The 17,705-nt window shown below is 37.1% G+C and overlaps 1 protein-coding gene across 1 annotated transcript; it reads right to left on the bottom strand.

The window, feature by feature from the left end:
- Nucleotides 1-5,002: 5,002 nt before the first annotated feature.
- On the bottom strand, nucleotides 5,003-14,273 carry LOC140157471 (protein canopy 4-like). Its single transcript, XM_072180678.1, has 6 exons — nucleotides 14,002-14,273; nucleotides 11,258-11,378; nucleotides 10,839-10,925; nucleotides 9,782-9,914; nucleotides 8,793-8,910; nucleotides 5,003-6,078 (listed from the first exon to the last, which is right to left on the bottom strand). The coding sequence occupies exons 1-6, from the start codon at nucleotides 14,126-14,128 to the stop codon at nucleotides 5,768-5,770; spliced, it is 897 nt and encodes a 298-aa protein (XP_072036779.1). The 5' UTR covers nucleotides 14,129-14,273; the 3' UTR covers nucleotides 5,003-5,767.
- Between the last annotated feature and the right edge of the window lie 3,432 nt (nucleotides 14,274-17,705).

Raw genomic sequence — 17,705 nt, 5'->3', positions numbered from 1 at the left:
AGTTATGCCACAATTACTTTTTTTGATTCCATATGATTAAGAGAAAGAATTTAAAGTATTGAACAACTTGATCAGATTCATGTTGATTAAAAAAAAATAGGTTGGATTTGACAATCTTAATCTCATCAGAAAAATGGGCACCATAGCACTGTTGGGTGAGTGGACCATGTAGATTAAATTTGAAATTAATCATGACCTTCCCAGCAGAGCCCTTATTTTTACATATATACCACCACACTATTACAATGATTCAGACACAGGACAATCTTCCCCAAGTTACAATTTTAAAATGCCTCAATTTTGTGCTGTGACTGATTTTCACAGAATGAGCAGTGCCCAGTAACATTAAAGTACACAGCATCTTATTTTCCTATATTAAATGAATCACAATTAAGCACCAACTAATACAACACTATTATGAACAATAAGTTTTGTTTTTGTTTTTTTGACTTATGTACCTAGCTTTTTATAGCAGTTCTGTTATATTGTATATTTTGTATATCTTAATACTAATTACGGCGTGTCCGTCCGTCAAATCCTCTGTCTGGCGCTATCGTGTTCAAGCGTCCCATGAGTTTCAAGCGTTCACGCGGTGCACTATCGCGTGCTTTCGCGGTGCGCTATCGCGGAGTATCAACGGGAGTGTGCGCGGAGTACAGTCCACGCATCGGAAAAGCATTACAGTGTGACTAACAGGTGCATCCACAGAATTAGAGAAGGAGAACCGGGACTCCCTATACCGCCACGTACAATCGCGCCGTCAGCTATGGGGAGAAAATTGGGGGTATTCGGGTCCTTGCCGACGGTGCGCGAAGACGAACGAAAACAATTCTGCGTCTCATCTGAAGCGTCTTGGTACTCGCGTGCAGGTCACATCTAGTGCGTCTCTCAAATGCGCCCATCATCCATGTCGCGCTTGCATGACAACGAATGCCTCGAGCGCATTCCGAGGGAAACCGAATACCCCCAATTTTTGCTCCATGCCTGTATCAAGATGGCGGTCGAGTCCTGGTTCTCTGGTTTTAATTCTGTGGGTGCATCTCATCGGACCAATAATTATAGGCCTTATTTTCAACACATATTTCAATATTAAGATACCGAACACGTGCACACACCAAACACGTGCATGTAGGCCTATTTTTATGAGAACATGACTATTTCCGGAAGGCCTATGAACCGTTTTTTGCGTTCACGTTTCTCGCGATTGATTTCATTACTTTAGTAACGGCCTATATCCACGTCCAGATACTAATTTCGTTTTCTCTAAGATGTGGTAACAGGGCAGGGCTTGGAAGAGGCGAATCCGATCTGTTGCATTCTGGAGGTAAGCATCACACCTTTAAAACAAACAGAGTTGATTAAGTTGTGTCTTGGGTCTTGATCATTGAGAGACGCATTTCTTAGTAGTTTAAAAAGTCAGGGCAGGTATATGGGTAACGAGTTTGGGTAATTAGAAATAGGCCTATCACGAGAAGCGCCTGACCGAGAACCATGAAATCTAGTTAAGTATATGAATGTATTTTAGATCCTTATATTATAACAAGTATATGAATATTTTCATAAACTGTGTGCATAAATTATAATATGTTTCTGGGAATTGAACAACTTTCAGTTTGAGATAATGTTGTGTTTAGGAACTCTTCCAGTGCTCATATTTCAGAACTTGAGGGTTGTCCTCCTCTTATATTGCACTTTGGGCCACATTTGGGCAAATCCAGAGATTTAAAACTCATCTTTCTTAGCTTTCTACAAAACCATGAACAGAGACATTGGAATGTATTCTCTTGACTATATGATTCACTGATTAAGCATAAATCACATTGTATGAACAAGATTATCAGTTTACGATCAAGATGGCATACCCTCTTATCGAAAGCCAAGAAACGTGAGTTTTAAATATCTTGGATTTGTCTATCAAAAATTAAAAAATCTTGAGTTGTTGATTCATTATTTTTAATAAATAAATAAATTTATTTATCTTTCTTTAGGTAGGGTAGTCCATTCAATGATAAGGCACTGATTTACAAGGCAGCCCTGCAATCATTTCTAGCATATTTACAAAACACTTTTTCAATTAATACAATTCTTAAATGTACAGATTTCATCTAGGAATAATCGTTAAGAGTAATTCATAATTACATCTAATATCAGCAGGAAGATCATTGCAAAGTTGTACAGCACCAGGTTAAAAGGTTGTCTTTCATCCTTAATGTTCCAAGCTGGCTCTTGGCTCTTGACTCCTGGTAGATTTAGAGTGAATGCTATGCATAAAAGTAAACCGAGAAGAGGTAACTTGAAACCATACCTTTAAGGCATTTGAATGCAAGACCTAACTTTCGGTTACACCACCACAGTTTGCCCCGCTGCTCACCAAGTCATCAACTGTCGTTCTTATAAAAACACAAAGTCTTATACAAGCTCATCTATTATGACGAATTTGAAGATACCCTGAAAGCTAAGTAGAACAGAGCTGCAGTAATCAAAGTTTGGTATAACTAGTGCACTAGGAAGCATGATGAGATTATCTCTTGGAATATAATATTGAATACATTATTATACCACAACATTTGTAAAAAATATAAGATATTTGTTGAAAAAAAAAACTCAAATTCATTACAAATTGTACAGATCTGTTAACGTGACAAAGTTCAGCAAAATTAGATGCAAATGTGTGCACAATCTGCACACGTTATTACGGTTACAGGTTATAATCAGTGACATAATGTTATTTGGTAGCACTAGAATGTTTATTCTATGCAGGAATGTTTTCATTAGGCTGCGTTCACATAGAAGTATACTATTCGGGTATACGGTGCACGTTTTGCAGGTTCACGCGATAGCTTAAATCGAGCAAGGCAATGTCATAGTACCGGGTCACATAAGGCTACGATCGATAGAAGTATACTATTCGGGTATCGATGCACGTTTTGCAGGTGCACGCAGTATAGTTTAAATCGAGCAAGGTAATTTCATAGTACCGGGTCACATAAGAGCTATTCGAAAAGGCCGTATACCTGCGTTTAGTATAGTATAGTGGGAATCGCGCGTGTTCGATTTTAGTGCAGCGTATACCGTCCAAATTTTAAAAACCTAAACCATATGTGGGTAAATTAATTTAATTTAATAGATGCACTATCTAATTCTGCACATTATGACACCTCATTGAATGCAATGTGACCTCAAGAAGTAAAGTTACAAGCATTTGATAAGACGAAGAAAATGGGTAAACTGACATACTCGCTGTTCGCAATACGAAATACGCTCATTCGATCAGGCTGAATTCACATAGTATACTCCTATATGAACTCAGCCTGATAGAATGAGCGTATTTCGTATAGCGAATACCGTATACCGTATACTTCTATGTGAACTCAGCCTTATGATGTAATTGAACAAAAATATTATGGTGCCACTTTTTCTGATGTGGTTTATAAGTTGGATTGCCTATTTTACCCTCTTAACTCACTAGCAATCATCCTCAAGTTATGCCACAATTACTTTTTTGATTCCATATGATTAAGAGAAAGAATTTAAAGTATTGAACAACTTGATCAGATTCATGTTGATTAAAAAAAAATAGGTTGGATTTGACAATCTTAATCACATCAGAAAAAGTGGCACCATAATATTTTTGGGTGAGTGGACCATGTAGATTAAATTTGAAATTAATCATGACCTTCCCAGCAGAGCCCTTATTTTTACATATATACCACCACACTATTACAATGATTCAGACACAGGACAATCTTCCCCAAGTTACAATTTTAAAATGCCTCAATTTTGTGCTGTGACTGATTTTCACAGAATGAGCAGTGCCCAGTAACATTAAAGTACACAGCATCTTATTTTCCTATATTAAATGAATCACAATTAAGCACCAACTAATACAACACTATTATGAACAATAAGTTTTGTTTTTGTTTTTTTGACTTATGTACCTAGCTTTTTATAGCAGTTCTGTTATATTGTATATTTTGTATATCTTAATACTAATTACGGCGTGTCCGTCCGTCAAATCCTCTGTCCGCTGCGCTATCGTGTTCAAGCGTCCCCATGAAGTTTCGCGTTCACGCTGGTGCACTATCGCTTTCATGAGCGCTATCGCGGAGTATCAGCGGGAGTGTGCGCGGAGTACAGTCCACGCATCGGAAAAGCATTACAGTGTGACTAACAGGTGCATCCACAGAATTAGAGAAGGAGAACCGGGACTCCCTATACCGCCCGCATACAATCGCGCCCGTCAGCTATGGGGAGAAAATTGGGGTATTCGGGTCCTTGCCGACGGTGCGCGAAGACGAACGAAAACAATTCTGCGTCTCATCTGAAGCGTCTTGGTACTCGCGTGCAGGTCGCATCAAGTGCGTCTCTCAAATGCGCCCATCATCCATGTCGCGCTTGCATTACAACGAATGCCTCGAGCGCATTGCGAGGGAAACCGAATACCCCCAATTTTTGCTCCATGCCTGTATCAAGATGGCGGTCGAGTCCTGGTTCTCTGGTTTTAATTCTGTGGGTGCATCTCATCGGACCAATAATTATAGGCCTTATTTTCAACACATATTTCAATATTAAGATACCGAACACGTGCACACACCAAACACGTGCATGTAGGCCTATTTTTATGAGAACATGACTATTTCCGGAAGGCCTATGAACCGCTTTTTTATGCGTTCACGTTTCTCGCGATTGATTTCATTACTTTAGTAACGTCCTATATGCACGCCCAGATACTAATTTTGGTTTCTCTAAATGTGGTAACAGGGGAGAGCTTGGAAGAGGCAGATGATTGGTTTCCAGAATATGGGTAGGCCTACCGCAGTAAGCATCACACCTTTAAAACAAACAGAGTTGATTAAGTTGTGTCTTGGGTCTTGATCATTGAGAGACGCATTTCTTAGTAGTTTAAAAAGTCAGGGCAGGTATATGGGTAACGAGTTTGGGTAATTAGAAATAGGCCTATCACGAGAAGCGCCTGACCCGAGAACCGAGAAATCTAGTTAAGTATATGAATGTATTTTAGATCCTTATATTATAACAAGTATATGAATATTTTCATAAACTGTGTGCATAAATTATAATATGTTTCTGGGAATTGAACAACTTTCAGTTTGAGATAATGTTGTGTTTAGGAACTCTTCCAGTGCTCATATTTTAGAACTTGAGGGTTGTCCTCCTCTTATATTGCACTTTGGGCCACATCTGGATTTTTTTTCGGCCAAATTATTTTTTCTTCACAGTCATATTTGATATATTTCACCATAGCCATTTGAACATTATCAATTTTTTCAATTGCATATACTCCAAAATTAGTAAATAAATTAACCCCAAATATACCTTATTTTCACATGATTCCAACAGGAATTTAGAAACCATTCTTGTACTGTCTTATCCTTCCGTTTCTTTCCCATCTTTTTTCCCAATGATCTGATCTACATACTCATCAGCAGCATGTAAAATAAGCCAGCATCTTCACGGGCCATTTGGGCCCTTGCGTTTGAAATCCACGAGCCGTCATCAATTTTCATGGGCTCTAAGTGATTTTCACCGGATTTTGGCCTGAGGGCAGCCCACCTTCTTTTACACACTGCTCATCAGTATCAACATGATACCCTCGATGCAATTCCTCCAGTTTATCATCCATCCAAATCATCTTCACAATCTCTTTCCCTTCTCGTCCATCTTTCCCATTCCCTATACTTCTCCTATCATTATAATCATCCCCATATCGTTTCTTTGTTATCCTCTCCCTCCACCTTGTCTTTCAATCTCAAAGTTCAGTCTTTCTCTTGCCATCCTTGTCTTCTCTCTCCCGCCTTCTTCGTTCCATTTCCCTTTCTCTCTTCCTCCTATCCCGTTCTTGTTCCCGTTCTATGTCCTTCTCATCCTCTTCTTGTGTTTGCCGTTGTTCCGCCTGTCTTTCAATTTCTCGCTGGATTCTCTGCCTGTCTAATTCTGCTTGTTTTTTCTTCTCTGAATCATCTTCTGCATCAGCACTGTCTTCTGTTGTTTCATTTTCCTCTTTGTTTTCTGTATTGTGTTCAACTTTCTCTACACCAGTCCATTCTTCTTGTAAGCAATCTGCATTGGGAAAACAGAAGAAAACAATAAGAATGCACAAGTAGCAGAAAATTCATTATAATTATTATAAAAATAGTAATGCAATTACATAAGGACCATAATCACCATTAGTATACTGTGCCAAAAAAGTATTCTTACACTTGGTAGAAAATCCTAATTTTAAAACTAAACCATATTTGGGTAAATTTATTTGTTTAATAGATGCACTATATCTGGCACATTATGACACCCCACTGAATCCAATGTGACTTCAAGAAGCAAAGTTACAAGCATTTGATTAGACGAAGGTCCCGTTTTTAAAAGTGACAAACTGGCTTATTCAAAACTCCGCAGACTAGACATCTGGTTTGAGACAAAAGGAACAAAAGAAAACTGAAACAAAAGAACTGACAAATAAAATGAAAGTTATGAAAAGTACAGAGAAATAAAAACAGAAATAAAAACTGCTTTAAATAAAGCTTCATTGAAGAAACTGTGTTGTCTCTTTGTTGCGCTTGTTGGAATCTTTTTGCGCCTTGTATAGGCCAGTTTATCACTTTTAAAACGGGACCTTTGTCTATTCAATTGCTTGTAACTTTACTTCTTGGGGTCACATTGGATTCAATGTGGTGTCATATTGTGCAGGATTAGATAGTGCAACTATTAAAAAAATAAATGTAACCCAATATTGTTCAATTTTGAAATTGTGATTATTTTTTTGGCGTAGTATATTTTAATACACTAGAGTCGACAAAATATGTCCCATTGGTAAAGACATCCTGCTACTAATAAGCAGAAGAAGAAGAAAAGTGGAGACAACCAATAAATCCTGTAGCATCTTACAACTCTGTAGAAGCCCAGTGCCGTTCTCAGCCCATATCTAGCATAACCTTTTCCTGTAGTCTACTTAATATCATCATGAGTTTCACAGGAAATTAATGATTTCTGGATGCTCTCTGCAGACATGTTACGAACTGCCAATGTACATTTAGTCCGGTATCTATGGGAAGTTAATGATGACCCCCACAGGTCTCTACCAAACCAACTTTTTTAGCTTCCTTTTAAGGTCCTATATCACATTCAAGATGTTATTAACAAAAAACAATTCCCGGCACTCCGGCCATATTCAAGGTTTAAGGTCAACACAGTGGTCAAATCTGGTTAACAAGCACATCAAATTATTCCTCTCATAACACTGAATAAATTAAATAGGCCTAATCTCTTCCACATAGACAATTTAATACTACACCATGTATGTATCTTCTATAATGTGTTGTTAGGAAAAGAGATTAAAAAGGCTATAAGGTCATCAAAGGTCAGGTTATAGGTCAATTGGTTCAGGTCAAATTCAGGCATCAATTTTGAATACATGTGATAGTCTGTGATATCATGCATGTCATAATGAGGCATCAATTTTGATATTTTGTCTGTTACTGGATATATAATGGTGTGAGGTGGATATACTAAAATACCTTGGGATGTAAATGGTGAGTACAATTTAGATTGCCTAGTTGAGATGGATTGGGCAAATAAATATAAAATAGTTACCAAAATCACAAAAATGAAGCTTACGGAAAACTACCTAATATGGTGGTATAGGTGACAAAAAATACAATCTTTTTCAACATTGCTGTAGTGTGGTTGTAGTAACCTGTTACCTATGGCTTAATTAAGTTTCAGTGAAATAATGTATTAAGTTCAAAATACAAAATATAGCTCAACATTGAAAATAGAAGCATTTTAACCGGTTCGTTTTTTTGATAGTTGTGGAGCACCAAGTTCATGAAGTCATAAAAGAAATCAGGGACCACTTATTCCCATTTTACATATCAACATTATTTCCCTAATGTGTTAGCAACACATATCCAAAATTTTAACGAAATCCGTTGATAGTAAGCTTTCCAAAATGAAGTGAATTTCAAACATCAGTGATGTACCACCTTTTGGCTTATACCATTAGAAGCATGTACGCTTCATTGATACTGATGCCACCAATTGAACGAGAAGATTTGCCCCTTCATTTTGCATACCACTTTGTCCAATTTCTGTTTCTCATTTCTTCACAAAATGCAAAAAAATGCAAAAAAAATGCAATGGGTGTAATACCCCCTTAAGTTATAAGCAAAAAGGTCAAATTTTTGGGAGTGGTCAGTTTTGGTGGTGCTGTACATGCCAGAGTAGCCAATGCAACCACATTGAATGACCTGCAACGAATCCTGGTTGACGAATGCCATCTGACAGCAACGTTTGACCAGGCTGGTGAGCAGCATGAGGAGGAGATGCCTGGCTGTTGTGGTTGCGTATGGTTTTCCACCCGCTATTGAGGTTAGTGACTAGTGTTGTTTGAGCATAGAATAATGGTCAATTTGGCACATTCTGTTTGAGAACCCACTACATTCACAAGACATGTAGTCAGCTGTAAAAAAGGTGATTGTTTCAAATGTGGTGTCACTGTAAAGGGGAATAAAGTAGCTATCCATTGATATGCAACATTATGAACATGTCACAAATAATCTGAGATATAGATACTTGAAAAAACTTTCCAAACTTTTGTTGAGGAGTTTATATAGTCATGTGGTTGGAACCACATGCAGGTAAGTTATAACGTAATTGGATATCCTCTGAACTTCACCTCATCTCAAGAATGCCACCTGATACCTCTGAGATTGACCTCTGTCCTTGTTGGCAAGTTTTACTACAGTATTACAATATTGAAGGCAAGATTAGTATATTACCTGCTTCATCCCTGCTGAGTACTCTCTCTGCACACAGATAATCTATCAGTGTTTTCTCTTGATCTCCTCGGAACCACGCCTCAATGGCATCCTCATGTTCCTCTATCATCGCATCACACTAAACACAAAGATACAAGAAACAAAGAGTGTCTTAATCTAGATCTGAAATTATACTCTACCTGTTCTTTATAGTATGCTTCAGTCTCTTAATATCAGACTGGGATTTAACAATGCAAAATACATCATCTAACCCTACCTAACTACTGTACATTTTGTTACTATACATGGAGGATCTAAATGCAAAATGTGGATGATGGGCTTGGCATATATGTGCTGTTGTGGAGGTCTTTTCAAATTATCCGAAGTCACATGATTTATGATTTAGGAATACAAAGAACATTCAAAAACCATGTGACTTGGGCCGGGGTTGATTTAAAGTGATCTCCACTAGAGATGTGTCTGGTATTTATTCTTAACTATTATGTGAATAGAGACACATGTACATCATTTTGATATGGACGTACACATATTATGTGCAAAGCGTTGGCAGTTTTGCCCACTAGCAGCATCTTTTTTTCAGGGGCATTGGAGGACACTGACTTACACATGTTATATCCAGGCAATATATGCCTACAGTGGATAACATTTTGCTTTTCTGCTATTTGGGGTTTCCTGGGGTACATTTAGGTAAGAATACATCCTTGGTCTATTGCCTGTCCAGTTAACCACCCCCCCTCCTCCTTCTGGGTGTATAGTAGTAAAAATGTGACAAAATCAGCCTATTTGGGGCACATTTTAGCACTCAACCTGCTGGTATGCAACCCTCTGAGTTGAAGGTATCTAGACATGCCCCTGATATGTATATTTTTTTTTTTATAATAATGAAATATCAGAACAAGTCCATTGCTTACCAAATGCAAATGTACTTATAAATGCAAATATTTCATAAACAGTACAAGATGAAAAAGAACAGATTATTTTGTACTTACATATTTCTTTAGAGTATGTACTGGAGCTGATGGTTCATCCCACATGTTATATGGAATTCCAAGTTCAACTTTGACCCCTTTGTTCACCAGACCTTTCAGTGTTTTGAAAGTCTCACTTTCACCTTTGGCAAATCTGTTTTTAGGGGCAAACAAACAAAGAAATACATATCAGCCATTATGAGGGTTGAAGGAAGTGACTAAAGTTGATAATCATTTTGCTGTTTGACCCTTTAGAATTATAGTACCGGTAACAGATTATCATTTTTTGAAAATTCAGAATCATTTGTAAAGGTGCTAACTTTTAATCTCTACTTGAGTGTTGGGTCATTCACACATACTTAAGTCATCAGTAGTGAACTCTCTATTAATTCAAGTCAATTTTCACTGACTCAATATGAGTTCAATCATATAAAACATAGGGTTGAATCATTGCAAAATTTGTGGTAAGTTGTATCAAATTCAGCTCAAACTTTTTTCTGTGACCCACATTTCATGAGAATAATATGGCATGACTCATAGCATACATGTATAGCAAATGTTGTTACTTATCAAAACAAATGTGATGTGTGTTCCTTCTTATTTGTGCAGACCCTGTCAGTTTCAGAGTTCGATATATTGTGGAAACCATGCATCTCAGGTCAGATAGGAGACAAAAGCTGCAGGAACCTATGCAAATTCCTCTTTAAGGGGGTGAACCTTTTAACTATTTTCAATACGCGAATTTAGGGTTTCTCTACCGGAAGTCAATTTGAGCCGAAATTCCTCCCCACAATGCAATATGCGTATTGCATAACAAAGAACATTGATTAACCTCCAAACTGTATCTATTGTTATGCAAAACGCTTATTGCATTGTGGGAAGGAATTTCGGCACAAATTGACTTCCGGTAGAGAAACCCTAAATCCACGTATTATGCATTACCATTCTCCTCCTTTTTCAAATGCTTTTTTAAAAAACCCTTTTCAGTCAAGGTCCTTGACCTGGAGTCCCACACCCCTGAAGAAGTGCTTACAACCCATATTGGGGGGGGGCCTTGACCCAGTCCTAGACCCCTTACCTTCCAGATGATTTTCTTTCTGCATGGATGTTGTACTTCATGATTCTCTCACACACACCTTCCATTGCTTCAATCAATCTCAGTTCCCTGAAAACATTCAAAAACAAAATTGATATAATTGAATGGTAGGCCTGGTCATTTCAAGAGATTTATAATTAATATCAACATTCAAAAACAAAATGGTGACATCAAAATTTTTATTAATTGTTTTGATCTTCTTTTAGATTTTTAGGAATTGTTTTCCATAAAATCAAAACAACACAAAACACAAATAAAACAAAAAGTACATTACCTGATTATTTTCTTTAAAAAGTAATTGATTATACATGTTTACACCTTCAAAATAAAAAGTGATTTAAAATTTGAATGCCAAATTTTACTGCACTAATAGTAGTTATACTACTATCAATTCAACTTACGAGAATTTGTAAGGGACTTTCTTAACTTCCCTGTCAATCCTATAGCCGAGTTGTAAGACCTCTTTCGTCTTGCCAGTGTCATCCATCATTCCTTGAAACTCAATTGCTACAAATTTACATACTGGATAAAAACAAATGTAAAAATTAGGTAAATGTGACACATCATCCGATGAGGGAATAACACTGAAGGCATATACAAAGTTAAAAACCTGACATTTTGTAAGGGCTCATATTGAAATACCCTACCACGTTTTCACACAGAAAGAAGGCGGATGGATTATATGCATCAGTGATACACCCTGCCCAGGATTTTAACAAAAGAAGGCTAGCACAGGAAAGCTGCAGGAAGGCGCACACCTTCCTGTGTAAGGGAATTTCAATATGAGCCCTAAAGATAAAACATTTCTTTTTCTAGGGGTAAAGTAGACACCAGGTCTCATTATACAACAGGTTGAAACCAGATCTAATCATAAAAACAATCATAAAGAAAATACACTAACCAGGACTTGAATTAAGGTTGAAACTCCAGCTGGCCTGGAGGATTTAGGGGTGCTACAGAAAACTAATTGACCAAGAGGTTCCCCATGCCTGATCTAGTAAATTACAAGTTTTTAATCTGTGAGAGGAAACAACAATCTGATAAAATGTCGCAAATGTGCGCTGAATTTCCAAACCAGAGTGGAATATGTTAACGACTTTGGTCCCCAAAAAGCTGGTCCATCGGACCATCTATGCAGAAAGTTTACTGGCCCGACAGCGAATCTTTCTGGCCCGGGCCAACAGCAATTTCTAGACCTGGACACAAGTGACAAGATTGATAAGATTAGGATTGTAATCTTGGAAATGTTATCATATTTATCCTTGACCAAGAAACCTATCTACTATCCACGATGACATGATAGTTACAGTGTGGATAGAAGATAGATTGAACTACTTCAGTCACTCAATCGTCGCCAACGACCCAACATATTAGTATTAAAACAATTCTTTGTGAAGTTTTATGTTACCGAAATTTATTGTGATGACTTATCTTCAGAGCAAAGTTTGCTAATTTTTAAGATGTTAACCATGCTAACAATTAGTCGACGTGTCATTTGAGCCACTTTTTTGGTGTTCATTCAATTTAAAGTTAGTTACATGGCGATGATTGATGGCAGAAATTTAGCAATATAAACATCCAGAAATCTAGTCAGTATTAGATTTTAGATTACATCTTTAATATTAAACATCATTCTGTTAATGAAGGCAAACACCAATGAAACACCATGCAAACAAAATAAATTGTACTACTGCCATGTAAGTGACATTATTAACACATGACTAGTTCACAACGCAAACTTAAAACTCGGTATGACATTGGTGCTGCCCTTTTTAAGATTAAGTTTGCACTGAAGTGCCATCTCAGTTTGGGTGCGCCAATTTGGATCATGTGCTATTCTTGATAAATAATGGAGTATTCATTACTATTTCAAGCATACGGTACATGTACATGTGTAGGAGTTTAGGTAAGAAGTACAAAAAGCCATGTAATTAATATTATATTATTATCATTATGACAAAACATGCTACTATTTAAGCTACAGGAGCCTTGTATTTTTTAGTACAAACTCTAATTGAAATCATGCAATAGCGTTGCACTAGCTTTTTGTATTTATCCCATACAGTTGTGCAGAGCTACTTCGGTATGGGTTCCCTGTACTAGTTTATCGCGGAGCCATTCACACTGTGATTCACAGTGTTCCAGTTTGGCCTAGTGCGAGGTGCTCTGACGATAACACTCCGATCGCCAGGCAATCTACGTTTATAACAGGCCAGTGGGACAACGGAACCGCTATGTGAATGAGCTAAGTCAGGGCTGTCAACTTTTTAGAATTGCTTGGCGTGAGACAGAGGCGTACCGGGATTTGCCGACTCCATTGTTCATTTTGTACCATGATTATTTGAGCCATGGCGTTCAAGAATGTGAAAAGCGGGGGTAGGAGCAACAAATTATTCATGACGATGCGTGAGATTTTACTCATTTTCCAGCTTTTTGCGTGAGATTTACTACCTAGGCGTGACATTATACTACCTTGGCGTGAGACCGTGAGACTCACAGCCAATGCGTGAGAGTTGACAGCCCTGGCTAAGTTTGGCCAAGCCCAAGAAATACTTATTGATTTATAGCTTTTTGTATGTAATACACTTTATCCCATACCGTTGTGCAGAGCTACTACGGTATGGGTTCCTTGTACTACATTTTGTATTAAACACATGCAGTGTTGCCAAAACTTTTCAGCGTCAAGGCGCGGCACATTGACTCGCCAGGCCGCGGTAAAGGAGTCTCAAGTAGCCCAATTTTTAAGCTTCAAAAAGCGCCTAATACCGGATATTTGGGCGGATTTATCCAATTTAGAACATAAAACACCCTATTGGGCGGAAAAGCACTTGACTTTGAAACTTCCGGTACTTACTGGGAAGTTACTGACCGATCAATAAATGGTCACAAAACCCATTGTAATTTCAATTTGGAGCTTCAAAGACTCAAAACCTTTATAAATCGGCTAAATTGAAAGGAAAATACATCAAATTAGTGCATGCCTGAGACTGGCAAAAGTAGCCCAATTTTAGACAAGTAGCGGCATGCTTTTTTGAGTAGCGGCAAGTGATCGCCAAGTAGCCCAATTGTGCGCCTAAGGCGCGGCGTTGGCATCACTGAACACATGAGTCATGACTACATCAAAAAGTCGATAACAAATTCTTACTTTCGCATTTGGAAGGATCTCTGTGTGGATTATCGGGATCCTCAGGATCGCCTCCTCCTTGTTGGGAATTCACTTCCGTAAATATCACAAGAAACAACAGCAAAACCACACATCCACACCTCGCCATTTTGTACTGAATCGCTGATTGAATTATTGAGATACTTCCGCTTCAGTGTGAAAGGCGGAAATAAAAATGTTCATTAGATTTTAAGTGGAATTTCCAAAATAACAATAGACAATCAAATCAGTACACAAATTCAATGGATATTAATTGGGCGACGAGCTTTCAGACAGCCTGTGGGATCATACTGCCCTCATTAGTCTTTAATGCTGTTTTTTTAATCTTCCCAGGCAGGTTTTCCAGGGTATCCCATTCCCATTTAGCGTTTAACCTGGCCTTTATATCCCTGCCGGGTTTTAGCATAGATGAACTCCTGGATGGGGCAGCTTTAATTAGCATGAGGCCACATTGATATGTAAATAGCGTATTGTTATTTAAATTTGCGCCCAGACGTATTGAGGGCGACAGTCAGGTTATCCAGACGGAGAATGGCTGCATATGCCGGGCATGTCAATTTGCTGAGTGAAGGCTGATAATCACCTTTCTGTATAGGTAATAAGCTAGTATATTTCGTGTACCAGTTGGTTATGACAAAAAATTAGTATCATATTAAATAGTTAGTTAGTTCAAGTTATTTTATTGACATCACCAAACAAATAGGTACAGTCAAGTTATACAAAAGATACACATATAGAAAATATAAAAGAGAATAAGTAAATTATAAAACTAAACTATTAAACATCTAGGTTACTACGTGCTTCAAAAGCAGAGTTTACAAAAGTAAGAACAGGTTTTATACTATCAAAATCTGTGACACTCATTATTTTTATAAATTTAACATCGTCAGTCAGATTATCAAAGTTATCATACATATCAGTTAAAATTTTCAACATATCTCTACGCAAAGTATCATAAAATGGGCATTTAATAATAACATGAAATTCATCCTCAATCATATTTAAAGTACATAGATGACAAATTCTCTTATGAGGATCTAGTTTAGGTATTAAATGACGCCCCTTTTCAATCATCAAAGAGTGAGCACTGAGTCTTAATCTACTGAAATTTGATCTAAATGCGCGAAGAAACATAAGAACATAATTCTCACAATGAAAATTTGTTTTGAACAAACAATAAGAACGAAGTTTAGGCTGATGTTGACACATAAAATCTAAACATTGAACTTCATAATTGGATTGAAGATTGGAAAGAATATTAACATGAAAATTGTGCTTAGTTAATATGTTTGGTTTATCCCAAATATCTAATCTATCTATACTAGCAAGAATTTTCTTAATACCAGAAGACCATGAGAATAAACCAGTATCACATAATATTCTATTGTCCAAAAGAGCATCAATGGCTAGGGAATTATTCCCATGTAAACAATGATTATTTAAAGACCACCAATATTTAACAGATAAATTCATCATAAAAAGTAACATTGGAAAGCAACCTAATTCACTTCTTACTGCATTGTTAGTGGTTCTTTTATTAACACCAAGAATTAATTTACCAACCTTCACATGTAAAGATTCACCAGGCAATTTATCACAAATAGATGTAATATTAGAATCATTTAAATTCTTAAGCAAATAGGGCATCCAAACCTCAGAACAATAATTCAAAATGGGCTGAATAAGAGTAGTGAACAATTTTAGGCTACAAGCAACAGATGAACTATACAAATTATCTCTTATTTTGAAATACGCCTTATTGGCCTTATCTTTCAACTGGTTCATAGCTTTAGTGAAAGAGCCAGATGGAACAAAAATGATACCTAGATAACAATATTCATTCGTTAAGTCTAATGTAACATCACCATATTTAAAAGTATAAAATATATTAAATGTATAAACTTTGAAATTTACATGAATTTGAAGAGCAGAGCTTCGAAATGTAGCTAAGTCAGGTGATGTGAAATTCTGCTGCGTGACCCCTCTGCGTGGTAGAATTATATTCATAAAACATTGAATTTAACAGATATCATGGGTAGCCAACCACGATTTATCAGCATTTAAAATATATGTTAATTAACAAAGATAAATAATAAAGAGTAGGGGCCTACAAATGGCAATTAACTAGTAAACAAGCCTGAAATCTTAAAATGTTGCCACGTGATTTCCCGAACACATGATATGTTAACATGTGACCACTATTCAGATTTACCGTAAATATTTGGAGTATGCTTGCACATCATGCACATACACTGTGCATTTCTTTACTTCCGTATAAAATCAATAATTCGTGCTGGGAGCCAAGTAACATTGTCTGCTCAGAGCAGATTGGTATTTTATTTTACTTGAGAGCATAATAGAAATACATAAAGACGAATAAGGCGCCATGATGGAAGGTCAGGTCGGGTATCAAAGGTTATTATAACTTAAATACTACTTGTATTTCTCACCTTGCCTCTGTCACATATTTCCTTCATATTATTGACAGCAAGTCCTAATTTTGACTTTGCTATTGCAAAATGTCATTTCATATCAAATTAGTAGACTTTCTTTGAAAAAACATATCACTGGTGCCTGATGGGAATACCCGTCCGCCATTTCATTAAACTGGATCGTTTTCGCCTGTTTTGCGCCCAGATGTATTGGGGGCGCGCTATACTCTCATTGAACAGGCAAAGTTCGCAAAACTAACAACGTTGTTATTTGCCAAACTCAATTAACATGATCCAAGGGTCGAACATGAATTATTCATAACGAGCTATAACGGATCGATAACTGGCCTCACTTTCTAGCTAGTAAACCAGCTGAATTTTTCATAGATTTTGCGTTGCTAATAGAACAACCGTGAATTTAGTGTCACCCCTTGGTTTTAGTCTAGGGAATTTAAAGTTAGATTCTTAAAGGTATATTTCGTGATCCTAGCATCCTCTTTTTATGACATTTTGCAGTATATACCGGTAGCTTATCCACGAAAAATGCTAAATAAAATTCCAAAAAACTTTTTTAGTCTTCTTTTTGTACATAAAAGTGGAAAAATCAAAGTATATATTTCATGTTGAAATGGCCTATGGATTTTTGGAGGTCATAGGTCAAAAACTATGGGTCATAGAAATATGCCACTGTGAACTTTTTCAATTCAAACATTCAGATCAATACATTGATATTTCTTGCCAAATAAATAAATTTTTACACAAAAAGAAAATAGCGTAAAAATGGCCATTTTTGGTTTAAAAAAATGATTTTAAAATATTCATCTGCCCTCTATTAAATTATGGTTACTTTAATAATGATTTATCACATTTTTTGGGTAAAAATTGGAAAAAAGTCATGCACCAAAAAACAACCCCGGTTTTTTTTCAACCAAAATATCTCATTCCACGTCGCTTTTCAGAATTGCCAGCCGAGTTAAACAGATAGAGGAGACTCAAACGATTAATTCTAACCCGACTGGCACCTTTGTCCAAGGCTAGGCTGATGCACGGGACCCTAGTATGTAGCCATAAAGTGGCCTCTCATACAAGGGGATCAAATTAAAACTCGACCGCCGGTTGACCGGCGGTTTAGTTCCATTGTTTTAAGAACAATAGAAACCGGCTCCAACCGGACGGAACCGCCAGTTGGCCGCCGGTCGAGTTTTGATTTGATGATCCCTAAAGGCCTTCGACGGGGCCTTCGTTTTTATCTTC

Source organism: Amphiura filiformis, chromosome 1 (genome assembly GCF_039555335.1).
Source record: "Amphiura filiformis chromosome 1, Afil_fr2py, whole genome shotgun sequence".
NCBI lineage: Eukaryota > Metazoa > Echinodermata > Ophiuroidea > Amphilepidida > Amphiuridae > Amphiura > Amphiura filiformis.
Note: the sequence above shows the minus strand (reverse complement) of the source record. Positions and strands in the feature narration are given on the sequence as shown.